This window comes from Haliaeetus leucocephalus, unplaced genomic scaffold (assembly GCF_000737465.1).
Source record: "Haliaeetus leucocephalus isolate CR32 unplaced genomic scaffold, Haliaeetus_leucocephalus-4.0 Scaffold229, whole genome shotgun sequence".
Lineage (NCBI taxonomy): Eukaryota > Metazoa > Chordata > Aves > Accipitriformes > Accipitridae > Haliaeetus > Haliaeetus leucocephalus.
Genome location: NW_010972665.1, coordinates 7196647 through 7223999, shown reverse-complemented (window position 1 = coordinate 7223999; position 27353 = coordinate 7196647). Strand labels below are relative to the sequence as shown.

The 27353-nt window shown below is 36.9% G+C and overlaps 1 protein-coding gene across 1 annotated transcript in view; it reads right to left on the bottom strand.

Moving 5' to 3' along the window:
* Positions 1-27353, bottom strand: part of SH2D4B (SH2 domain containing 4B) — a 65778-nt gene that overhangs the window by 23201 nt on the left and 15224 nt on the right. Inside the window, exons 4-6 of the mRNA XM_010567848.1 lie at positions 18017-18161; positions 9435-9645; positions 5869-5996 (exon numbers count right to left, since the gene is read on the bottom strand). Of these exons, the coding sequence (XP_010566150.1) occupies positions 5869-5996; positions 9435-9645; positions 18017-18161 (484 nt within the window). The remainder of the gene's footprint in view (positions 1-5868; positions 5997-9434; positions 9646-18016; positions 18162-27353) is intronic.

Here is a 27353-nt window from a genome sequence, read left to right as displayed (position 1 = left end):
CGTTCAAAATAAATTTTTATATTCTGTAACTGTTTTTTAATCTCACACTTCCCCTTCTTCATTTACTTGCATAAATTAGAGACCCAGAGCTGTCCTGCAAATGTGTGCAAGATAACAGGTACGTTGTAATTGTCAACTTTTATTTTAGCTATTTTTATCATTCAAGTCAAGAATTCTCTGATTCCATTCCAGGTGTTTCCCAATCACAGGATGTTTTAGATAGCAAGCTTTGCATATAGCTATTTTTTGGATGCGTCTTTCAAGACCTGTGGAAGACAGTGGAAAAGCCCTCAGTGAATTCAGGAGATTTTTAACAAGATCTTGTATCTTCTTCCTAACAAAGTACCCTATCAACAACAATTCTAGAAGTGAAAAAAAATCCCAGACCCCTGGGAGGGGGCTCAGTTTATTTAAGCAGAGAATCTATCTGTGCACTTTCTCAGAGAGAAGTAAAAGCTACATAACGATAAAGCAGTCAATTAGAAAATAGAACATTAACATCAAGAAGGCTGTACTTTTGCTGGATTTACAACACTTGCTTTACATCTTCCTAACATGCATTTATGAATGATTGGAAGGTTCTTCTTCAAAAGCAGAAGAAAAAGTGTGCTTTTATGTTTGAAGCAGCAAACTGTATTCACTGTTAGATGTTTTTCAAACCACTGCAATTTCTGTGTCCCTTAGAAAATATTACTATACAAGCTATATTTTATAAGCTATGTTTCCCACAGTTCAGCTCTACCAATATGGCCAGTTTTGCTGCTGCTGTTCAAGGACTCAAAATTAGTAGACTTTCAGAAATATTAAGTCTTGAATCCTTTACTAAGAGCATCTGATTTGCAGAACCAGTCACTATTTAGGTCTGCTAGATTTTCCTCTTGAAAACAAGTTTCTTCCTGAAAACAATATTAGCCACCTGAAATTATACCTTGATCTATAAACATTTGCAACATGATCCTGTTAAACTGAAAATTGTCTTCCCTGGCTGCCCTGACCTCAAGGATTACTCAGCTTCTTCAACTTGCTCTGATCAGCTGCTTCGCAGCTTGCCACTCCCTTAACGAGTAACTGCACTGCCATGCTGATTTGCCTCGATAAAATAGTTCTGCACAATAGGAACCATGCTACTGCAATTACATTTTAAAGGTACAATCTTTAGGGCAACTACCTCATGTTTCCAGATCTGTGATATAAGCCTCTGAACTTTCCTTTCAACCTGAAGGCAAGTAGAGATCAGATAGTGCTGCAGTAGATGCCTAGCAAACATGCATACAGCCATCTCACAGACTGGCAATGAATAAATTCCTCATTTTCTCGTACTGTATTATCCTTGCTATACATCTGAGAGATCCCTTTTATATCATGGATAAAAAACATCAACAATCCTAAAACATTGGTCTCAACTAAAGCTGGGGAAATATTTAGAGATCAGCCCTCCTGCAAACAGCAACACTCCTGTGTTCTGAATGGAAAATAACCAAATGCTGAACAGAATATGTGAGAGCAAAAAGTCTAATATCCGAAGTTAAAAAAATATCAAAAATAATAGCTGACAAACCAGTGGGAATGGAAAAAAAATAATGCTGAAACAGATTTCAGGCAAAAGAGAAAGGTTAAAGGACAAATGAAAGACAGAGCAAACAAATGGCAATATTATCTGTCTCAGCCACCAGCATCCTTTTGTTAAATACTTACGGAAGGAAGAGGCCTCTAGTTTTGTTGCCATATGGAATTCTATTCCCAGTGTCTTATGTCTGTAGTAAACTGAAAACTACAATTTGCTAATGACTGTGACAGAGTTTGGCAAAACTCTTCAACATATAGGGAAGGCTGGTAACTTTCTCTTTACTTGGCACGGGTCGCACAGAGGTTCGAAAAGAAAATTTGAGTCCAAAGCTAAATTTGGCCAAAAGAAAGAGCGTGTCTCCCTTTCTAGCCCTTTTGAGAGACAGACCTCCCATCCTAGACACCAAATTACTTCCCAGCTTTCAAAGTGTAGCAGCAACTGAGATCTTGGCAAAGCATGTTCTGAATTCAGCTTTACAAAAAGTTTCATAGATCTTGATACAACATTAGGATGGCCTTGTAAGTTAGATTCACCTGCCCATATTCTTCAATTAGCAGGTAAGAAATCTGAATATGATTATTAACTTCTTGGTTATCAAAATGATGAGAATTTACCTTTAACTAAATTTAGACCAATTTCTTAGTTTTCATAGTCAAAAAATTGAAGGCATAATTCTTTTCACTCAAACCTAAGGCAACTATTAAACAATACAAAAGAAACAGCTGGTTTTTGTACAAAAGATTTAGACACCAATTACCTTATATCCCAGGATAGTCTCAGTGACACCTTAATCGCTTGCTCTGATTCTCCTTTATTTTAGCAGTTTGAGAACTGAGTATCATTGCACTGTGGCCACTAAGTGAGCATAAGCCAGTTTGAAAAAAAAGGTTCATTGCTTCCCAACCCAAATGAATTAAAGATCATCTAATGTTATGGTTTCTGAGGGGCTTAAAGATGGCTTTAAGTTATAAATAACTTTTTAAAAGAGATATTTTAAAATAACATTTTTTTCTTTACAAATTTTAAAAAAAGTTATCCTTTATTGAAGGGGTGAATGATCCAGTTTTTTGCAAGGATCTATTATTCAAACATAGCAAAAATAATAGAATTTACATCCAAAATTCAGCTGAACATTACAGTTTGTATCTTTAACGTGGTAATTATTTCAATCAAGAAAACAGAAAAGCCTATTCAAAATGAGCTAAAAACATATTAGTGAAGTGCAGATAACATGATAATTCCAAGAGACAAATAGAGATGGATGAAGTTGAAGATGATATTCATTTAAGAAGTAACTTTTTGTGAATAAGGAAGGAAATACTCAGATTTGAAAAGACTTTTCTTTACTACAGATTTTACCACTCCACTTCAAATGAAACATTTTGTAGTGATTCTTCAAATGAAGACAAAAGGAAAACTTCAGGTACATTAAGTATGCTGTATGTTACCCTGTTTCGCATATCATGAAAATGCACTAGACAATATATATTTTAAAACAGAATCCAGATCAGTTTGATGACTTAATGTGGGAAATATGCCAAATATATGAGGGTAAAGACATTTTTGCATTATTATTTGGACTTTGTTATTTTAGCCAAACACATCTGTCTCAAACCTTCGTCTCTGCATAATTACAAAATATCGTATGTCCATAGCACAATTTGAAGACAGTGAATCAGCTAACGCCTAACTTTAGCTAAAAAACTGAACAACCTGACAGTCATAGCAGGTAAGCAAAGGTCTATTGACCTTGGCAGAAACATGCAATTCTGTAACAAACTGATATCTACTTTTTCAGTACTGCTGTAATAGCTCTCAGTGCATTGCATTCAAAAAGCCTTTAATGTGAGGCAGAATATTATGCTCCCATGGTAGGGTCCAAAACTGGGATATAAGAAAATACAGAAGTTGTTCAAGGGTGTGAAGGACCTGATTATACCTGTTTTGAGAGATGTTTGAGGTTTTAAGAACCTGTCATCATAATACTAGATAACATTAAATACTAGGCAGCAGTCCTTTCCACAGAAACATCCACCTATCCAAATGATGATCATATTATTGTCCCATTGACTCAAGTGGTTAGCCATAATTCTGGGCTTTGCAGAATGGCTTTCATTTGTATTGCCAATTTCTTATACAAGCCAGATACATTCTGCTGTATTTTTGTTCATACAGAAAAAATGTATATATATGTCCTGGTTCCCTGAATACAATACAAAACAACAACACACAGAAGATCCTAAATAGGACTATACAATAGAAGTCACAATCTTTATTTTAATAAGAAGTAAATAAAGAATAGAAAAAAGATTTTTGGTTGGATCAAAAGTTTTTGGTTGCCTTCCCCTTCCCACCTGCCCCCGAATTGGAGGGCAATTCAATGAAGAAGGGTTTTTTTTCTGGAAAAAAAGAAGTTAAAGTATGTTAATACTTTCTAATATTTTGCTCTTGTTTGTTTGTTTATTTTTCCTCAAATTTGTCTACATTACAAAATGTAGATTAGACACTACATAACACTACAAAACATTGACTGCTACATCTGTAACAACCTGATGTTTAGCTTCCACCACTCCAGAAGAGTTACAAGGCAGCTGAGTTGTGCTGAGATTACGATGAATCTGACCAGAGCTGCAGAAGCTAAAGGAGCTAACACAGCAAATATGTACCAAAGCAGCATTTGTGTGGATCTCTGCAAAGAAAACCACTGAGCTCTGTGCTGGGAATCTATGTTAATTATCTTTGTCAGGCTCCTTGAGTGGGAGGAGGACAAATGAGGTACTCTGCTCACTTTTATAAATGTCATTGGATAGTCACAGTTTCTTAAGATATGAACAACATGATCTGAGAAACTAAAGAAAGATCATTAATTCCTCAGTTCTAGCAGTGATTAACAGATAATCCAAAAGCCACTGAAGTCAGTAGAACAACTGCACAGGTAGTAGCTCAAGCCCAGATGCCTTCTTAACTTAAGGCATGAATTATGTTCATAACTGCTCATGTCAATTTATATGGATGTGAACTTCCCACAAGCAGGGAAAACATTTACCATTAGACCACACAGAAAGATCATGGTTGAAAATATTTTTTAAAAATGTCCACAGATGAAATTTTAATCAGTTTGAGTCTCAGAAAGAAACCACACCAAATGTCTTTTGTAAGAAAACAAAAAACCCTGTCTGCATCATTGTTCATTAGAAATGGAAGTATGTAGCATTTGCAAGCTATTCATGACTGACTTCAGTGTCTTTGACTAATTAAGCCAATGAAAACAGCAGCTTGCTGATGTCTTTTAACACATAAGGATTTGCGTATCATAAAAAAAATTCTGAAATATATGAAAGACTAAACTTGTTCAGAAATCTTCCTTGCCTGGTTCAGCTTAGAACACCCACACATCTTCATCTTATGCTTAGAGAATCATGAAAATAGGATCAAGGTCAGAGCTTAGTGCTTTGAACAAAGAAATACCAGACTCACCAAAAGCAGCAATGAAAAAGTATTGAGATTTAACTTTAAAGTCTTTCCACTCCCTCAATTATGTCAGCTATTAAGCCAGGATTCTTTTTGTCCATGTTTGCGTATAACAAATATAAAGATCATTGCTTATACCTATGAAAATAAGATGTCTTACCTGTGAATTTGATATCAAAGACTCAGCTGCATAGCAAATGCTATACAGAGCAAAAAATCCTCTGAGATGCTAGGAACTCCAGCAGGTATGACAGCAAATTATGGATCTGTACAGAAATTTTTTTTCCTGTTTCATGAAAACTGCCTAAAATTATACACTTCCAAGTCTTCCTAAGAAAAATCAAGATCTTTCAATAATTTTTGTTTGCAAAAGAAAGTGAGAAAGAAAAAATGGTACTCCCACCTAGAAAGTACAACAGGGATTAAATAGATGCAGGTTCAAGTCCTTCTTGCAAATCAGGTAAAGCAAAAACTTGAATGTCAGTGATCCTCATACCATATCACTACGGTATTTGCCAGTTTATTTTGGAGTCCTCCTCACCCTATCTTGGTCTCATTCCTCCTGCTTGGCTCGCTATTTTACAGCAAGTATATACTGGCCAAAATATTCCTGAAAAAAACTCAGTGATATGAGTCACAAATTAGTCTACTTAATCAGAAAACAGGAAAATATGCTATTAAGATGAATGATGCAAAAACGTTGTTTTAACAGGCACTAGATTTCACAGTGTCAGCAGACGTTCCTTTTTGTGATGAAAGCTGGCAAGATTTATTTCCTGAATGTATGCTTACAGCTCTATTATATAAGAAATGAAGGATCAATGTATTACCATGAAACCATTGAGCAATCCTGTTCGTGTTCCTCTCAAACCCAGCACGTCGAGGGATCTGCTCTTCTTTGAACCAGCGAATGATGACATCTCGGGAAAAGGGTCTAGAAGGACGCTCCCAGATGTTACTGCATTGAAAGGCAAGTAATTACAGAAAAGAGTCATACAAAGAATTAGCAGTGTATGAAAGCAAGGGACAATGTAAATATTAATCTCTCTTTTATATATTTACAAAACATGCAGCTACAAAATGGTCAGTGTAGCTGCTGTGCAGTATAGCTCACTGAAAAATTTTAACTTTTTTTTAACTTTGTTAAAACTATTCTGAGTTTTTACAGAAACCAGAGTATTTTGATTTTACATTTGCAATGGAATCTTAAGCATTTTCTTAAGCACAGAACGTATATTGAAAAACAATTTACCACAAAAGCTGCAATGGACATTTCAGTCAGCTTTCCTCTTCCACCTTGTTTTTATTCCAAGGTACATCTTGACAAGCAAAGTTTATTTTTTTGCTTAGAGTATAGTCCTTCTCACTGACAAGAAATTCTAAATCAGAATCAGCTATAATAGATTGTGTATCCAAACCACTGAGCATGATAGAGGGAACGTTTTGTTTAAACTCTTATGTTCCCTTTGCATTCTCTACTTGCCAGACTCCCTTACTGTTTCTACTACTTTCTATGCTTTTAGACTATTTTAGCTAGTAGGAGGCAAATCAGGTAAAATACGTGGAAAATCCATCCAGCTACCCCAAATAAGGACTACGGTATACCATATCAAATCAAAGCATGACTGCATTCCAATTAAGCATACAATATCATTTACCCTGATAACAGTAGTAAAAGGGAGGTTTTACAATGGATTTCTGTACACTTTGAAATCCCATGGGTTTCTGGGTGCTTAAACTGTTAGCACAAATTATAAAATCTTCATAGCTGTTCTTCTTCAGATAAATAGGATGAAGGCTAGTGTGGGTATGTCTACTTGTACTAGAATTTCATTTTCATTTGGTGAGACATACACTCACAGTGCTCAGGACAGTAGCTGGCTACATACTTCTAGCTTTCGTACTCCACCTGCCATGGAGCTGCCAGTTAATGTTGTATATTTCTAGACAATGTAACGGAGAACTACTACTATAATTAGAATGTCAGCTCAGAAGTCACCAAACAGCATTAAACTAATTTGTGAGATAATCAAGCACCCTCAAAACCAATCAAGGTTCTGCAATTCATAACAGCAAAGTGCACTTTAGAAAGGAATAAAAGCAAAAAGATAGATGCTGTCTGCTCGATGATATGCAACTGAGTCCCCCTTTCAGCACGTCTGTTACTAAAACTAGTGATTGATTCTGTTGATATCAAGTGATGAAGCCAGCAGTGAATGTAATAGTTATTGCTAAATTAAACAAACGTGTGTGAGTAGATCTGACCAATATTCATCATAAAATTTGAAGATACAAACATGAGGGGAAAAAGTGATATTCAGTTATAGACACATGTTAAAAAAACCAAACTACATATGTGTTTCTTATTTCTGTTTTTGAATATTTTCAAATATTTAATTGTTTCAATATCAGAAACAAAAAAGCATTTAAGTTCCAGGGCCCTACAATCCATTCTCATTTCTTAACTCATTTCTCTCTAATTCAGTTTATATTTGAAAAACTTGTCAAATCCAGATTTTTTTCTGCCCTGGGCCAAATCTCAAAATTACTGTGTCTGTTTCTATACAGCTACTGTAGTCGAGCTTGTCCTGTAGGGGCAGGAAGAAAGAAATACAACCAAAAAAGTAAAAAAAAAAAACAAAACCAAAACAACACAGTAGGAAAAAGGATAAAAGTGAGTAAGTGTGCCAAAGAGTTTCATTGGGAAGAGAACACTCAGCAAAATAAGAAAGACAGTAGGAAAAAAATTAAATGGAAGCTTTCTAAACTATATAGAAATTATAAGAAAGAGAGATCTCAAGTAAAAATAAAAGAATACTATTTTCATGTGACTTTTGAAAGAAAAGGCAAGGCAAGGTAAAAACTACAGGAGCTATGCTTCATGCTGAAAAACTTAGAGACATAACACTGCACCCACATTCCCTTGAGGCAAAAAATCTGTCTCACACTAGTGGTAAATAACAACATACTGTGCATCTCTTCCTTGACCTCCTAGGTCACTGGCAAAGTAAAATTCTAGATACACATCTGCTCCTGCTTTACCATACCAGTGTTGGGTATGAGAAGTTGAATTATATATATATTTATGTATAATCACTATTAAAGCACATGTTTAAAGCAACTTTCATTTTTTCTTGATAACTTCACAATCAAGTCATGGACAGGCAAAAAGGAGCCTTAAGAGATCAGAAAAATAAATACTGCCTGTTTTTTTGTAGTATAGACATAGCTTAGAAACAGATAAATAGTATTGAAGGTGAGCTGGATAATGATCAGAATATTTTTCAGCTTTTTTTCAGGCCCTTTTTGAAAAGGATCACGTCTAGCACCACCAAATTCTAGCATAAATAACCTCACCTCAGAAGCTCAGAACTTCAGCTCAAATTTATGGACCATCTTTTTCAAAATCTGCCACTTTTATTAGTGTTTTTATTACTTCAATTTGAAGAAGAGTTTAAGTAGTTTGGAAAAATAATGAGAGAATTCCTTTGACAAGTTGATTTGATGGCAACTTTAAAGATCCTGCTCTCTCTGAGAGTGAAAGTCTGATTCCTCCTCAAACTGGGAGTTTTGTCTGCTGTTACGGGAGAGCTTCTGTGTCTCAACACAGTAGAGCAAAGAACTTGTCAAAGCAGAACACATTTCCAAACAATGAGGGACTAATTCTCTCTGGTGCCACACTGACTGGTAAAGAAAAACAATGTAATGGGGCTTTTTCCTTTCTGAGCCTGGATATTGGCTGTTGGGTTTATTATTCTTTTTTAGCATTTAATGCTACTACCCTGCCAGTGCTTACATGGCCTTTATCACCACATGAAACCAAATTAATGGTATAAGAAATAACCAGGAAAATAGTAGAGTGACTACTCAACTTTCTATCACCCATCTGCCAGTTTGGATTCTTTTCCTCTTCTACAATTCATGGCACTCCCTAAATAATCAGATGAAAGATTAATAAACACCAAAGACACTTGATTTTGCCTGAAAATAAAACATAAAACCCCTGAAACTTAGGAGTATGACAGCTCTCTGTAAAATGTTTCAAACGGCTGTTATGCAGCAGGCAGTTTTAAGCTTGAGGCTTAAGACTTGCCTAAGAATTTGTCTGTTTGATTTCTCCATATCACAGCCTTGCATAGTAATCTAATATTGACTTTTGAAGGACCCATCTCTCTCTCTGTGAACTCTAAGAAATCTGTCTGAAAAATAAATGGCATTTAGTTTATATTAAGTATTCAATCTGTTTTCATTTTTCTTTAAACATTCTTTTTCTGGTCGTCATGAAAGAGCAAGACTGAGAATCTCCAGCAACTGAAGAGGTTGTTGAAACGGTCGGGATTGGAAAGGGAGCAATTCAACAGAAAACTATTTCAAAGTCACTCCTGTACAAACCAACCTGGATGCTGCAGAGAGAGACAGCAAAGGACTTGCACTATTGTTGTTCAGTTTTATCTCCTGATAGTTATTCAGGCTTGTCCCCTGGAACAAATTACTCAGGCCAGCCACTCTTCCCTTCTGGATGGCACGCAAGGATTGTCGTCGGTATTCATCCCGGGCCCTGCGTGCTTTGTGGCTCCTTTCCTCATCTGCAGCTTTGGAGCGGCGCACTGGGTGGAATGAATGGGAAGGGTGGGGAGGAGAGACTTTAGAAATACAAACAGCCATTTACCCCCTTCCTTATACAACAACTTACTATCTTTATTCCTTATATGACCCGATTTTAAGAACGTATAAATGACAACGCACTATCAAAGAGATAGCTAACTGGATGGCTTCCCTGGTGCTTCAAATACAGGCCCAGCACTAGATGACATGTGCCAGACTTGAGCTATCAATGAATCGATCACTGGCAATAACTGAGCCTCTACATACTGCGATTACATCTGAAACTTGCTTTGGCTGTAATAAGAGAAATTCTGCTTGAGGACATCTTTTCCACTGGCAGTGCACCAAGTTTTATGTTTCAAGAGGGAATGTTAACTACTGCTTAAAATTAAGTCTGTGTTTAACAGAATTCTCTGCAACTATGCACATAACTAGAACTGCAGGAGCTACTCCCGAAACTTACAATTATAAAAACTAACATGTAGGTCACACTTTTTGTTGCTAATGTTGCTTTCTTTCTGAAAGGCAGATGCTATCTTTGTTGTGGTACTTAAAATCACACAAGTCTCCATCTTGAAAATTGCAGTCTAAAAATGGTTCCAGTAACAATGGAGAACTTAGCAGCCATTGGAAAGGGCATGCTGATGCTATGGACGGGGTTGTCTCACACATGAGTCTCTGAAATTGCATATAAAGAACCAGAATCTGTACTGGAAAATTTAATACATACCTATCAATGGCACTGACCAAGGAGTTACATATTTCCATAACCTGAAATGAGACTGCTCCTCTGGCCACTGCAGGTCAGGCATCTTTCACTAAAGCTTCTTCATTTTAAAACTAATGTACTAACAATCCTGTCTTCAAAATGGTATAACTTAAATGCACCAAGAATTGTACTGCAAATATTCATAATCTATCAGCTCTTTTCTGGTGCCTCAAGCCCCATTTTGACGATTTTTCTGAGACACAAATAACTTCAGGCAGGCAAATTATTCCAGTGCAAAACAAACCTTTAACATCCAGTGAAGCAAATATTAAAGAAGCAAGCTATTGCCTCCAGTAGCAATTATCAATCCTGCCATGACTATCTTGGCTTAGATCATACTCAATTCATAAAGTGCACACATTTCTTACTCTACTGTGATCGTACCTGTGACTACAAATGCATGATACAAAACCAGACAGCTGCATTTTATTAAGTTGTTTTCATGCCACTGGTTTACACTCCTGATTTAAAGTAAGCAGAGGTATAAATGGATTCGTCCAAATTATGAAAAAGTTTAATGAAATTAAGAAATAAAAGCACTCAAAGCAAAATGAAATGAAATAAAACCCTCTGGGCAAATAAGGGAAAGAGAAAAGACCTTTAAGTTTAGAGTTATATAATATTATCGTAAGTAGAAAGATATACAGGACTAAAAGCTCATTAAGACAGCGTAAAAAAACAAGTCATAGATGCTTCATATGTATACAACTGGCAGGAATTCGGTTTCATTTAACTACATACCCTGCAGTTTTAGCTAAATGCAGTAACAAACAACTGTACAGCACAGATAATGTGAGTAACATGTTTTACTATTATCCTCCAGGTAATTTTTAAGCATGATAATGTCATCTAAATATACTGTTTCAATGGGTCAAGTATATTAGTTACAAAAATTCTGTGATTTGTCCTTTGTAAAGCCACTCAGGAACGGCTGCTTCAAATATGGACTTTGTGCTTGCAACAACTCAAGAGACAGCAAGGAAGATGAGTGTAATGCAGCTTGGTAAGACATTTAGAAACCAGTCACTGTTTGTCACAATCACAGTATACATATCGAGGGCAGAATGTCTGGAGCTTTCTGGGATTCTTTTCTACTGATGTACAGGCTGCCTGGTAATGAAAAAAGGCAAGGTATCTTCATGCCCCACTTTCCTCAGCAATAGATAAGTCTTTTCAACAGACACTGCTACTGTATTTGTGCTAGCTAATAAATCTATACCATTAGAAGCCAGTGACGTGGATCACATTTTCCCAACCTGTACCAAATTTTAATATTTCTTACCACAAAACAATGGTGAGAGGTAGCATAGTTTGCAACTGTCAAATATTAACATTCAGAAAACTTTCTGAAAGGCTGTATGACATGAAGCCTTCCCTATCCATCCACATATATGTATATATGTTTACATATTTGTATATATCCATAGATGTGTATATGTGTCTGTATATATGTCGGGATAGGGAAGGCTGCATGCCAGAGATGCCTAAATGCATGCATATAAATTTTATATATATATACATATGCAGGCATCTCTTTCACATTGTGAAGAATTTTTATTGAAATTTCCCAACTGAGGTATCTGAAGAATTGTATCATTGACCATAGGGACGCATAGGGTCTCTTAACCTTTTTTTTTTTTTTGTTACTGGAGTCCTGATTTTCTCCCTGTCCCATTCCTTATAATTATTCCCAGAAACCTTCTTCTCTTTCCTCACATTCCTCTATCTTTAGGAATTCCCTAGTACAGCTCCTACTGTGGATCTGTGGTGCTATGTTACGCCAAGTTGCTTTTAAAACTGTCTGACTGGTCAAGGGATTTTGTATCAGACAAATAACCAAAGTCACTGGCACCAATAACTGGTTTTGGTGACTGGAAAGAGTATTGTGGATAAAGACTCATTCAGCCATTGTGGTCAGGAATGTACAAAGTTTTCCCTTTACACTCCAGACAAGATGATGTGTGTCACATGAACTGTCCTCCCTTACCGATACCTCCTACAAATTTATATATCCTGGGAAAGTCACTCAAAGTCTGAAGGTAAATCTGGACATATTTCTGCAGCAAGTTTTTCTTACAATAGGATTTAATTAATATTTCTCTCTGACTCTGAACTATGTCCCTAGAAATAAGAACTTTATATCTGGATCAAGTGTAGCACAAATATTCTGAGATCAAAGAAGCCACAAATTCTGCATTACTTGTATTTCAGGACACATCATAGCCTTCCTCACGATAAGAGAGCAAAAGTAGTCAGGACTTCTAGTACTGTCTTAAGCAGGAACAGATTACTTTTCTTGACTGGCTACCCTTTTACAGTAAATGTACTTCTGGCATGACCCCTGTGCAAAGCATTAAATTCAATAATCAGTGTTTTCCATAGGGAGACTAGATATCTGAATAATGTCTTCCATCCTTAAAAATCATCACCATAGGTCCATATACCTAGCATCAAGAATTACTACAAATAATAATTCACATTTTCTTCATCTTCCTTTCATATTACAGAATAATGTCAGGACTGACAAGTCTGGGAAATGAGGAATTTGATTGATTCGTCAAGCTTGCAGGAAATCTACAGTTCAACCAGTTCCCATGAAGTCCATCTCCACTACTAGTATTCTCTTCAGGTGTTGGTGATCATAACAACATGTACATCCTCCTTCAGCACTTGTAAAATTAAGCACACTTCTGCCCTGATGGCACTGTAACTTGTGTAGAAATGCCTGAGCTGTTTATATAGGTTAGGTGCCAATGTGACTGTGGCTGCAGGCCAAAAATGGGCTACCAAACCCTCCTGGAAAAATGGTAAAAATATCCAGACTGAGGTCTGTGCTGTCATGATTACACAGTTATCATTACTAGAAATAAATAGTTTAAAGCCAGCTTGGACATGTGTACATGACCTGCAGTGTGAACATACTCTAACAACAAAGAAGAAACCACAAAGCTCATGTATGCAATAGCTCTTATGATCCTCTAGGTCTTAATTTGAGTTTGCCTTGTTTACCTTGAACAGTTTACAAGAACCTGTTATTCCTCTATGCTAACCTAAGTTGTCTTTTGAGTGACAATACAAGATTGCCTTTTATATTTTCACTTAGGATTGGGAAATCCCTATTAGCAGTCCTGGTAAAGTTCTAATACCAAATCTTTTGATACAGATGAGGATTAATTCATGATGTGCTGCAACTGAACGTGATCACATCATTTGTGAAAGACTAGGAACTCTCCATTTTGTATAATCTGTTTTGTGCTTTTGAAGAGCTGTGAGTTACAGTCAGAGCTATGTGAAAGCAGAAAAAAAAACATGTGCCATGAATATGCATCCTCATTTTTAAATTATTTTGTTTCAGCTTTACGCTTGTTAATAATTCTTGGAAGCTTGTTTATGAGCAATTCAAAATGACTACTTAATAGATAAAATTCAATCTTCAAATTTTCTGAGTGCACATACAAATCACACGGTGTTTTTTCATTTCCTAATTGGAAAATAATTTCCCACAAATACTCTGCAATATGGCTCCAGTTCAGCAATCTTCTTATCTGAAAGCATGTGAATAATGCCATCCCTATTCAACAACACACTCTGAGACCTATTGAAGTTCAGTGATCACATACTTAAGGTTGAGCACTTGCTTAGCTAATGCATAGCCAAACTGGGGATTACTCACTTTAAAATCCAGCATTTTATCAAATGTTCCTGCCAATAAACTCACTCACTTGAATTTCTGTGGAAGATAAGTACCAAATGAACATAAATTCCTTTAAAATCCAGACAAAAATAAATTCATAGACAAAGTTTGTAGAAGATAAAAATTTAGCAATATAAAAGAAGCTATAATGAGTCAGCCTGGTATCCTACTTCCAACAGAGACCAAAAGTGGGTGCTTAGGGAAAGGCATAAGAATAGATCTGGTCACTCGACTCTGTTTACATTTTTACTGGTGTCTGAGCACTTCACTGCTTGATGCAGTTTGCAGGGGTTCGTAAGTGTACTAACAGAATGCCTTTTGCAATATTCAATCAGACGAATATTTATGCTACAGTTTTTCCTACTATCTTTTGCAGATTCCTTTTCTGCTCTCACAGAGAGAGGTCACACTTAGAGACTGTGATATAGGGTATTGTTTATTGAATACTCTAGAAACCTAACAAAATGGAACAGCCCATAGAAAGGTCCAAAACTAAACAGAATATATACACTCCTCTATTCAAGCTTAGCCTTAGTTCTCACTTCTCAGTTTCAAAGAGTAAGAGCTTTGAACAGTGGACTCTTAATCAGTCTTTCCACTATTCATCTTCTCATTTGCCAACCAATATACTTGCTCCACATATTAACTCACAACTAACTGTCCTCTAAAATACCCCGACATATATCCTTTATATGAAATCAAAGCATATAATTGCTCTTAAAACACCATTTTTTTTCTTTTAGTACTGATTTCTCAAGTTATTCTACATTCTTCATTTAGTATATTAAAAATCACCAAAACGATGTATTTCAATTAACACAGTGGTTATATGGGCTTTTATTGTTATTTGGCACAATCAGGCAAACAGCAGAAGCAAACTGAACCGAACAACAGAAACTAATATTAGCAACACTTCGTTTATTGCCTTGGCAATAAACAGCTGAGGGATAATGTGATGAGAAGAGATGAATTCTCATCACATTCTAAATTCCATCTACTAAATAAATTAGTAGTGTCATCAATATCATTGCTCAATTTGCTCTCCACAATAGCTGCTCTAGCACTGCTGCTCCTCTTCAGTACTGACCCCCCAGCACTGCTGAATATGGAGGGCTGACTTCAAGGAGGTAAGACACAAAGGAGCCTGGCCTTGTTCCTAATGGGCAATATGGTTTCCATTGCAGGTGTGTAGAGACAAAAGATGTTAATATTACATCTGCTTGTGATTCTTTTATGGGCTCATGCATTTATTTATTGGTTAGAAAAGATGACAAGTGGATACCTTTGCCTAACTGGACTAAATTTCCTCTCGGTGTCCCAAAGGAATATTTGAAGACAAAATTAAAGGATTACCATAAAAAGGAACCTGGAACTGAAATCCAAAGTGAAAAATCTGGTGAACCTGAGCTACTAGTTCATTCCATAGCAATTTCAGGTGTTCCCACTTCCAAAGTTTCATTATTGCCTGTCTGCTGGAGGTTCTGGCTTCTGCAGCAAAGTTAAGGAAACGGAAGATGTTAACATTCCTCAGGAAGCTCAAATGCAAAGTCTGATGGCATAGTCTAAACCAGCCAGGAACTGGTTTCAGATAAGGCACTAAACACTGCATCTTCATATCTTAAGTTGTCACACTCATTTGCTAATGGAACACAGTTCTAAGCCCTCAAACCAACTGGGATAAATTGAGACACTGAGATAAGCATAAGAGGATAAACAAGGATGTGATACACTCTAGTCATTAGTCTGCAGTTAGTTTAATGCTAAATCAATTACTGATAACAACATAAACTCTGGCAGCACAGAATTTATAGTATGCTGCAAAACCCAGCTGTGGTGCCGCCAGCTAGAAGGTGCTGAGCTTTTCTTTTGCCCGTGCAGCACTATTACTGGTGACCAGGCTGGATAGCTTGAAATCCTGTGAGCTGCAGTCAGTCACCCTTTTGACCACAAGCAAACAGGTCTATAGGTATTGAGGGACACAGACTGGAGGCGACAGAGTTCCTTCAGAGCATACAGAACACTCCAAAGGTTACACAAGAAAAAATACTTGTGGTAGATTATATCTATCAGCATATGATGCAGTTGAAAGTGTTTTGACAGACCAAGAATGCCATTACAGAAATCATAGTCAAAACCTTTCATAGCTTATTCTTTTCCTCTCTGCCTTCTCCCACAATTCCTCTATTGCATTTCTAGTATCTGTCCCTGAACAACCAGCATTCCTTGAGAAAACTGAGACAACAATTTAAAACCTCAGTTACCTCTTTAATGCAATAGTAAGAAAATGATTGCTGGTTTTAGTAATGTTTATAGTATTTTGTTTTATTGCCATTTTCAGTGTAAAGATAGGCTGTATTTTTTTTTTTTTAATAATGTGGTTGCAGATATATTTTCTTTCTTTATCTATCATCAAAGAAATGCTAAAGTACATAATACCATCCTCTCTGCTAGGTTACCAGCTGATGCTAATTGACGATGCCTCATTTTCTACAAAACTAAAGGGCTTTTTTTTCCCTAACTCGTTCTGCTCTTAAACACCCAAAATACAGAAAGCTAGTTTTCCTTTCTGAATAAACACATACACCAGGATTTAGATAATTCTCCAGAAAATAATTACCTTCTCTTTATTGACAGTGTAATATACAGCAGTTTTATTGGTCAAAAATGAGCATAGCCTGCTATGAGCTTGGAAAATGGCACCAGTGTATCTTATACAGATTTAATTCATGTTGTACAGAATGATTCACTATCACATCAATTCCAGGTAATAGGACTTCAGTAATTAGTCTTCAGGAACTCCTGAAGTGATGACTAAAACCATAAACCAAACTCATTGCATATTTTGAAACATTTTTTCTACTTCTGTCAGGAAATAAGTAACACTAGAGCAATTTTTTTTTCCTACTTCATGAGGTATTTCATGTAACACATACTGACTATCAGCTCCCTAAAACTCCATTTCTAGTATCAGTTGATGAACCATTGTGTCATATATAATTAATACAATAACCCCACATGAGCTAAAACTTTCCAATCATTACATTTCCTTTTTCTGCAGAGTAATCAGATCAGTATAGATGTGGGAAGCAAAAAATATTCTTCCCCCAACAAAAATGCACAATTCTTATTGCAAACAAATTTCCTACTTCTAAAGCCAACTATACAATAGGCTCCAGATGGAGGAGACGTACATTTTATTCACAATAACCTATTAAGTCTTATTTACTCGTAATGTGGAAGTTTACTCACCTACAGTATGTGTGTATACATATATATAGTAATATATTTGTTCTGTTCCTTATAGGCTTTTAAAAATCACTAATTTTTTTTTTAAATTAATCCCAATGATGATATTAATAAAGAATTTCAGGGTGGCTAAAAAGGAAGAGCACCTCCATAGAGGGAGATCATCATCATATGGATTTTTTTCAGGGCAACAATCTAAGTATTATTTACTGTAATCTTTTGAAATTAAGTGAGTTTCAGTGCTGCTACCATAGCTTGACCCCATCACCATATGGAAGTAATTAAAATACAGATGAAGACAGATTTTACCTCTTCAGAGATAGCTGAGGACAAGCGGTTGAAATAACTGTGTCCAGAATTATTATTACTAAGCCAAAACTGTTAATTAATTACATTAGACAAAAATTAATTATCTCAGTCATTGTACACAAAAAATTTTCTATAAGGCATTGACATGGATTCTTACTCAGAAAGAAATGTGAAATTGGTAAACTCACAGTAACTTCTTTTTGTAAGGTCGAGCTGGTAAATTCCTGCAAAATAACATAGCATTTAGTATTGCTCTAGGTAGAAGAGATTTTTGGCAACTCCTTTTTCCATTCTACAGGTCTCTTTTTATTTGCTTTTAGAAATACATTAATCCTGTGAAGGTAATTTTACTCACACTGTTCTTCCCACTCCTGGTCATCGTCACTGTGTTGACTATGCTGCTGAGCTTGCTTGAGGCTCAGATACAACTCTTTTGCTCGGATTTCTTCCTGCTGCCTTATTTGTTCTTCGCCCTTTTGTCTCTCCTCTTCTTCTCTTTTCTAGGCAAAATGAAGTAAAACAGAGGTGACTAAGGAGGAAGAACGTGCCAAAAGTTAGGACACTGCTTCAGTTGCTTCCTCCCACAGAGTAGCTATGTTACCTTGGACAAATCACTGTCTCTTCCAACTTTGGGTTTCTCACCTATCATAACAGGCATAACAGAAGTTTCCTACCTCTTAGGAATTTCTGAGGGAGGTATGTTTTGAGCTGCACAGGTATCACAGGAATAAGGAACATGTAAGTATCTAAGACCTGAAATCCATACGGAAAACATTTTTTATCACATGGCACCAAAGCCTGTGCTATCCTGCAATCCATAAGCAATGCTCATTTTAAGTCCACACGTACTTCCATCAGAGTTATCACTGTCACTCAAGCAGTATACACATCATCTACAGAATCTGTAGAATTCAGTAACCGATTTACTGGTGTTCTTAGTTTAGCAACTGTCACCATGTGTCATCATAACTAACACAGAGAATAATATTTTCCAAATATCAAGATCATTACATTCTAGAAGAAAAGGCAGATCCTTCAGCACACACTAGTCACTTTGCAAAATGTAGCTACAAGTAACATACAAAAAAGTTCCCTTCCAAGGAGACCTTAAAGGACATGGAAAGCTGATAAAGATTGCCTCTACAGCTGGCCTTCCACATACTATCAATAACATAAGAGCTTAATTAGTGCAGAAATAGGAGTCCATACCTGTATTCTCATAAATCTTCCCAATTTCCTTAGGTAGCAAAGAAGCAGATTTAATTCATTGTTCAATGGAACCCCCCCAAAAAACCAAAACTGAACTTCATGAAATGTTATTCATATTATTGAAATAACTTGAATTATGAATAAGAACAGTCTTTAATTTTGTAACAGAACGCTATACCCTTTTGGGTAACAAACTTATGGATAAGAATTTTGTTATAAGTCACTGAATAAAATCACCCTGAATTACTAACCTAGTTACCTAACCTAAACTATAAATAAGGTAAGCCCAAAGTAGATTGTGACTTGTTGCAAAATGTTAACCCTATCAGATTCCTAGGGTGAAACAACTGACATCCAGTTAAATAAAATCTGGTGGAACATTGCTTTTTACATTAGGAGGTTTGGGGGAGATCTTTGGGTCTTCCTTAAATAACTTTTGTTTACTAAAGGTCAGAAGTGGTATTTCATAAGATCTTTGCATTTTCCTAACTTTGCTCCCTTTCAGTGGGATTTTAATGTTTCATTACAATGGGACCAGCAAGAGTTGAGCACAGGAAAAAAAAACAACAAACAAAACCCCAAGCTTATTTTAAATTGGAAAACAGTTTTCTTAAATGCACTAACACATTCTATCAATCAGCTGAGCTGACATATTTGAGCAAATGTTTCTTAACTACAGACTTTGTACCGGTAATTTCTTTTTTTTCTTAAGACATGGTATGATGTAAATTCTGAAAATTATGTTCAGATGGGAATGCTCCTGCTTTCAAAGGGGAATCACACATATTTAGCTTCCTTTTTATTATATCATATTTGTGCACTGTGAACTTTATGGAAGGGCATATTTACTAAGTTTGAAAACAAACTTTCATCTCAGCAAGATTCACAGCATGACCAAAACAATCCATGGTCTCTTTTAGTAAGTACTACAAATATGAGTAGAGAGATTTAAAAAAAGGGGCCAAACTCTGACTTCTGTTATTCTCTAAACATAGTCTGTGGGTTCAGGAGACGCAAAACTGAGCTTTCATGATGTTGCTCATAAACCTGCAAAAAGTAACTTGTATGTCTTTTTTTTTTTAACACATAGGTTCTTACTGTTCAGTGTTTGAAGATACTACTTCTATGAAAGTTCACACTATGTATATACGTTCATTATAATTCAGCCTCTTTTTAGGCTGAAAGGGGCTGAACTATCCAAAAGCTATATTAATTCAGTAAAGTATATATTAATTGATTAACACTTCCCCTACAGTAAATAGTTTGTATTTTATAATACATTGCAAAAATACTCATTTGAAGGTTTTCTGTCCTATCTTAATACCTGCCAGGGCACAAGTACCAAAAGCAACCTGAGTACAGTAATATGAATGTCCAAACAATGTTGTTGTTTAATGCCCCTAAGAGGGACTCATGCATTTTTTCCCAATGGTGAAACATGTGTCTGGAATATCTATCTGGGAAACAGAAGAAAACTTTTGTCCACCATGGGGAAGGAAAGGCACTTTTTTCTCTCCTCCCCTCTCCCCAGTTCTCTCTAGTTCTGCAGAAGTTATCTGTTGTTAACCAGACATCTAGAATTAAAGAAAGGTAACTCCAATTCTTTTCAGAAGACAGCTTTCCAAAGCAAACAATATTGCTGTTTGCAATCTCTAGAAGCTCAGTGAGGGCCAGAAGCAGCAGAAGAAATCAAGACTGTTTGGTTGTTCTGATCATGGATCACACAATGGCACGTTTAAGGAAGAATGACAGAAAGACTGAAGAGCAGTAAGCATTTTAGCAGTGACGAGCAACACCATCTTCAGAGTGGGAAAACGGAACAAATGCAAATCTCCATCCTTTGAAAGAATTCAACCACTTTTCCAATTCAACCACTTTTCCATTTCCCTAAGTAACATAAATCAGCATTTCTTGATTTAGCACAGCTGAACTCCACCGGCTTACACCAGCAGAGGATCTGTCTTCTTGATAATACAACAAATCAAAACACCTGAAATATTGGGTATTAATAGTGATGCACCTGTGTAGTGAATAATAGTTCCATAACACACATGATGAACAATACATCAGGCTGCTCTTATTTCTGAGAAAGAAAAGCATAGTATTTTTCTTCAGTCAATTTTAATGCTAGTATCTTTGATTATTTCTAACATCATCCTCCCATTGTTAACTCCCGAGTCCTAAAAAGATTAGTTGAGTGGACAGTTCATTATTTTTGAAAAGTCAGTGCTTTTAGGAAGTACTCACTTCAAAGCCCAGCAGCTTCTTCAGAATAAAAAAAAAAATAAATTAAAAATTAAACTATCTTGTTAAATACCCCGTAGAATTAGGGATTCCATATTTCAGTTGCTAGCAAATGGCTTTATTCCTTTCTTGGAAAAAGTATGCAATCGGCTATTCTTTACTCTTATGAGGAGAATATTTATTCCTTTAGCTTCACTACCTAAAAAAATCCAGTACCTCTAGGCTATCTTTTCAGGAAGATGGAGAGACACAGGGGTAATCCTGGGTTATCAAAATGTTTTCTATTCAACATCTCAAACCACAAGGTTTAATGGGGGGCGGGCAATCAAACTCACAGCAGTTTCCCTGAATCACACAAGAGTTTTATCACAAGTTTGGGGTTTTAAAATGTAACTATTGCTGAAGCATTTGTAGTAAATTGGTGAAAGCATCTAAAGAAAAAAAAAAAATGAAACTAGAATTCAGGTAGACTTTGAGTTCTTAATCAAAACCAGCAATACCTACTAAGAAAACTCTACCTTTTTTTTGTTGTTGTTTTTGTGAGAAGGAGGAGATTTAAGTCAAAGAAGAGACAACAACTACAAAAAAAACCTTAATGCTGGCACTTGATTCTGAATTCACAAAACTTTTTTATATGATTTTCCTTTTTAAAGGAAGAAAAATTTTAAATTCCCTTTACTTAAATTAGCACATGGATACATGTGCAAGTATATTGTACAACTCCTTAAAGGTATGTGTGAGGAAAAACAACCCCTGTTAGTATGACACAGGAAAGAAAAGTCATCCTTTTGGCAAGTATGAGTAAAAAGTATATGTTTGTATTTAAAATGAGCAGCAACTGAACTTCTCACATTTACTCCAGTGGAAGAATACAGCAACCAGTTTATCTGCTTCTCCCCATGAACCCAATCCTGCACATCAGAGCTAATGGCCCTGAAGAGCTATAATAACCTACAAACATCACCTTCTGCCTGACAGTTGAGAGAGATTGTACTGTGTGCCGTGACCCTTTCAGCTCTTCCAGAATAATTAGGAAGGTGACAATTCAGTACGTAGCTGCAAATTGCCAAGAAAAACCAACCTGCTGCAACAAATCACACTGGCAATTCAATAGGCAGCAGTAATCCTCTCCAGCTTTAACTCCACTGGAGAATTTGAACATGCTAAATAATCTTATCTAGCCTCCGGCAGTTGACCATTTACCACTTGTTACTTGTTACTTGTTACTGTAAACGTGTGTCTCACAATGTTTGATAGCTTTACTACAGCCAGCTCTAAATAATATTTAATATTAGCCATAGTTAGCTTCTGATGTTTCAGTCCAGTGCAGATGAGAGGAGATTAGGTCAGCATTTAGTTTTTGCTCCAGAAAGATTTAAAAAATACACTGAGGAAAAGCCAAAATACAGCAGTTGATTTTTTTACAATGGAAAACGGAGCTCTGGCTGCCATGGCTCTTGGGGTCTCTCTGGGGAGTCTTGCGGGACGCAGGGCAGCTGAATGACTGACTGCCATCCTGGAATGACTGACTGCCATCCTGGGATGACTGCCACCCTGCTCAGGGCAAAACCTACAAGACGTATTTGTTACAGCAGTCCTCTCCAAAGCAAAGGATGCCTGGGATTCCCTCAGTGCTTCAGGCAGGTGGGAAGTGTCTTTGGCAGCCCTGAGAGCTGCAGCTAGTTGGCTGCATTACAGCTGCTGTGAATCTCCTGAGACCCCTCAGCAATCACCCCTGAGCCACGGCAGACACTCAGGCTACCTGCCACAGAGCTGAGAGCACAGCTCCTCTTCAGACCTGAGCCCGCAGGACTCCCTGCTCTGAGGAAGGGAATCTGGAAGTCCCAGGGTCCCTAGCTCCAGGACAGCCTGCTCTCAGCAAGGCTGATGCAGCAAGGCTGAATTCAGAGATCGGAGTTCTCCACAAACCCACCTGACAGTTTCTCACAGGGCTGTGAGTAAGTATCAGCAGAAATACGTCCAACTCCTTCCCAACATTTTCTGAGAAAATTCTCTCACTTGCCGCAGAAAAGAAATTGTTTGCAGAGGCATTATTTTCTTCTCTACTACCAGCGTCTCAAAAGGAACACTGGGTTTGCATCACTTCACTGTGCATGTATTTGTATGAAATGCAGTCATGCTTTAGGCAGAAGAAGTTAGTTACGTTTCAGGCATGGATATGCCCCAGGACATGCTATTCAGACACGGCTCATACAGGGAGGTAACAACATACTCTGATTCACAAAGATCCTCTTTTAGATGAGACAGAAAACAAAGCTAAGGACCATTCCTGATTGGGAGAGATCTGAGATTTATTGCACATGCTGGAGCAGACTCTGCTTGGGTAACTTGCCATAGATCCAAGCTGCCATAGATAAAAGTTTGTCTCTGGATCTTAGGGACTCTTCATAGCTTGAATTCCTGATATGTAAACTATCCTCATTAGTGGCTCCGATCTTCCCATTTACCCATGGAAAATATCAGAGCTTTGCTAGTTTTCACTAGCGATCCAGAATAAAGACAGTGGCTGCAGCAGCACAATCATTACTGATGTCACCGGGGAAAAGATTTTTCTTTAGAATTAATATCACAGTTCCTCACAAGTAGGATAGAAAAACCTGAGGACCTGATTCCCAGCAGAAACTAACAGCTGACTCATTTCCAACATTGTTTAAGAGACAACTGCATAGAAAAAACCAATTTCTGAACTATGGTCACACAAAAGAAAACAAAATGAAGTATTACTGAATTACTGTAATTGCAGTTGAATGAACCCAACAGAGGCATTTTCAGTATGAACTGGGTGCCAAACCCCAGCAAGACGCTGTTGTCATATTCCTGGATTCTAAATATGCTGTCCTTGGGAAAGAGTTCAGTGTTTTCTTGGCACAGCAAAGCACAGAGTTGAACTTACAGCTTATTTGCACTTAAAGATAACAGGCCTACTCAGAAGTGCTTGATGCTTACTTGGAGACAAGATTTTTTTTCAGATCAGGACAGAATGCTCACTGCTATATCGTAAGAAGCCCATAGTACTGTAAGTGGTGATGGTAACATTTTACTGTATTCCTAAACTCTAGACTGGCAGCAATTGTCTGAAGAATCAGGTCCACAGCACTTTTGAGCACAGTAAAGCACTCAGATATGCATTGAAAGCCCATCCAAGTACACAGGACTGAAGTCCTGAACTGAAGCACTAATTATTCTGTTCATCTCTGAAGGTTGATTCTAAACCTGTCTTCTTTGATGAGACTGGAAACAGCCAGGACATAGAAACTCTTGGATCCACACCTTAAAAAAGCTCACTTCACTCATCACAATCCCAACTGGAATTAAAGGTCATGAACTTGCATTAAAAAAAAAAAATTGTGAAAGGAATTATAATGCACTGTTACTCTCTTGTTGCTTATCAAGAGAATAAGGATTATTTCTCCTTAAGTGCCACTCTCATTAAAACTCCTACTAAATATTTTTTGATGCATGAAGAAAAACAATGCCCATAAAAGTTTATACGCAGCTTTTGGTTAACACACATTTCATCTCCCAAGGAATTTTTAAGCAGCAATCCAGCTTTACTGTCAACTGTGCTTATAGTACTAAATTTGGCAGGTATCTGCTGTTGTCATATACACAGTACTTTGCTATTAATATTCTCTTGCTTTATGTAGACAACATGAAGAGAGAGACAGCTGAGAGAGTATCTCTGTTACTTCTAAATGCAGCTGAAGGATAACACCCGCCCCTGGCTGGCTGACACTTATACCTTTAATTTGCCCTAGCTCTGCACATTGTTCAAGACTTTTAGTGACAGCAACTGATAACAGTAGGAAATTATGCCTATGATCTCATAGCCTTTCTGAATTAGCAAAAAGATTAATGATAGTAATTGGCTCTCTTATTTGTCCTTTGCAATAGGTGCATAAAAGAATAGCTGTCCTTAAACTGCATAAATAGAGCAGTCAACATTTATATTCTAGCACCATAAATTAAAGGCATTTCTGCTTAAGAAACACCAAGGAAAGCAGCACTTTTCTAATAGTGTTGGAAAAGGAAACAGAGATCATCATTCACTTTGATATGTGAGATACCATTTATCTAGTGCAGACAGCCCTAAAGTCCCATGATAGGTCAAGAGGAATAAAAGCATTTTAAAAAGGAGTGTTTGTGATACAATCTAGTTAGAAATTAAACACATCAGCAGAAACGACAGCGTTTCAATCTCCCAAGTCAAAATGCCTGAAGAGGATGAAGTATTAGCAAAGACTGAACTTTTCGTACCCCAGTCTGGAGACCACTTTAAATACGGTCTCGTCGTCATCACAGAAGGATGATTACCTACGCATTAAATATTTTAAACCTGTTAAAGGGGGCTTGCTAACTGATCTGCATTTCATTCCACACCCTGAATCATTTACAAAAGGTACATTTCTTCATGATTTCAATGATCGCAGTCACACATGAGTAGATTCATTAATTCATCTTTTTCCCAACATGTTAGTTCTATTCATCTTTTGTAGTTGGAGGGAGATGCCAGAAACATAATTTTCCTATTTTCCTGTCTAGGTACTTTTCCACTCATTCAACTTGTAAATATTTCATGTACTTCATGTACATGACAGAGAGGTTAACAACTCCCCCATATTAGCTTGTGAGATTGACTTGTCTTTGAAACGCCTTTACTGTTTTTAAGTAGTTCTACAGCACTATATACAAGATCTGCTCTTTCAAGACCAAGTAATAGATAAGATGCTTTTCTGAGCAGCAAAGGTGTGGTATTATAGTACCAGGGATCAATCCTGCATTTGGATCTCTGCTGGTGGAACCCTATGTTAGTCCAAGTCCCTCCTAACAGATCTCAAATTATAGACCTAATTGAAGACCCAGGGCTGGAAGTTTAATTAGCCTATGTTGTTGTATTCATACAGCAAACACTGAGAGCACACTCAATGAAGGGGCATTTAAAAAATAATCACTGCATAATATCTTGTTTCCAAACTCATTTTTGAAGCCAAAGAGTTCATTTCTGCTGGGTCTTGTCTTAAAAATTTTGGTCCATTTCTTAAATTTTTACAAATATTCTCTTCAAATGCTTGATTTAAAGGATCCTGTTTCTTTGATTAAAATAAAGATATCGGCAACTTTATGAATAGGGCTAAAGAAATCCTGGCCAAAAGTTAGTACTTGAAATTCAAAGTAGAAACTGAATCAAATTCTCATCTCATCAGTGCAATTCTTGCTCCTACCAGGCACACAGCTGGGTGGAGGATACCTGCTCACTTCCCAAGAAACAGTGGGAACACAGATCACTGTGACATTACCTTTCCATCAATATGAAAATGAGCGGAATTTGGTGCCATTCCTTTTAAATTGTATCAGTAACTGAAAGACTACTTTTCCATAACAGAAAATTATGACTGCTGGCCACTGAAGTCTCACAAGTTGCTCACTCTGCTTTTTGAAAAAGTTTCTTTGAAACAGAATAACAGTGAGCTTGTGGACATTTACCCCATCAAGTGCACTGTACATCAACCACAGAGATGTAAGTGAACACGCCTGTATCAGTCTTTGTTCAAGAGGGCTTTGCTTTCTGGAAAGCAGAGGAAAGAGCATTTAATTAGTTGCTCTGCTCATTATTCGTACATTAATAAAGCACTTGAAAGGTATAATTTCATTACTCATTGACATCAAATTTCAAAGGCCCTGTTCTCTCCTATGAATTCAAATTAATTGTGCAAAGGTAAATCCGCAGCGTTGTGCAGAGGAGGCTACAGGAACCACCCTTGCTTTGTGCTGCACAACCAGCCTCAAATCCCAGGCCCGCAGTTTATAGAATGACAAGTAACTTGCTGACTCTAGTTTGTAATCAAACCACATATATTTAACACTGAGTTTTTCAGCATTCCTCCCATCACAGAGGGACAAGGGGGGAGCCTATCTGCACTTTCCACACCTTTAATCACCATCCCAGGAAGGGAAAAATGACATAGCAAGCTGTCAGCAGGGGAGAGGCGTATAGACAGAACTTACTGGATGCAGATCTCCTAGGAGTCATATTTTGCTACAGGTTTTCTCCATGGAAACCCAGCCTCACCAATCTTGTGCAGTCCCAGAGTGCACATCCCAGACTCAGAAGACTGAGATAATTTCTCTGCATGCTAAACCAATTATATTTTGTTTTCTCATTTTAAACAAGTTTTTATCCTTATAAAGTAATATGAAAAGGGGAGAGAGAGGCCTTC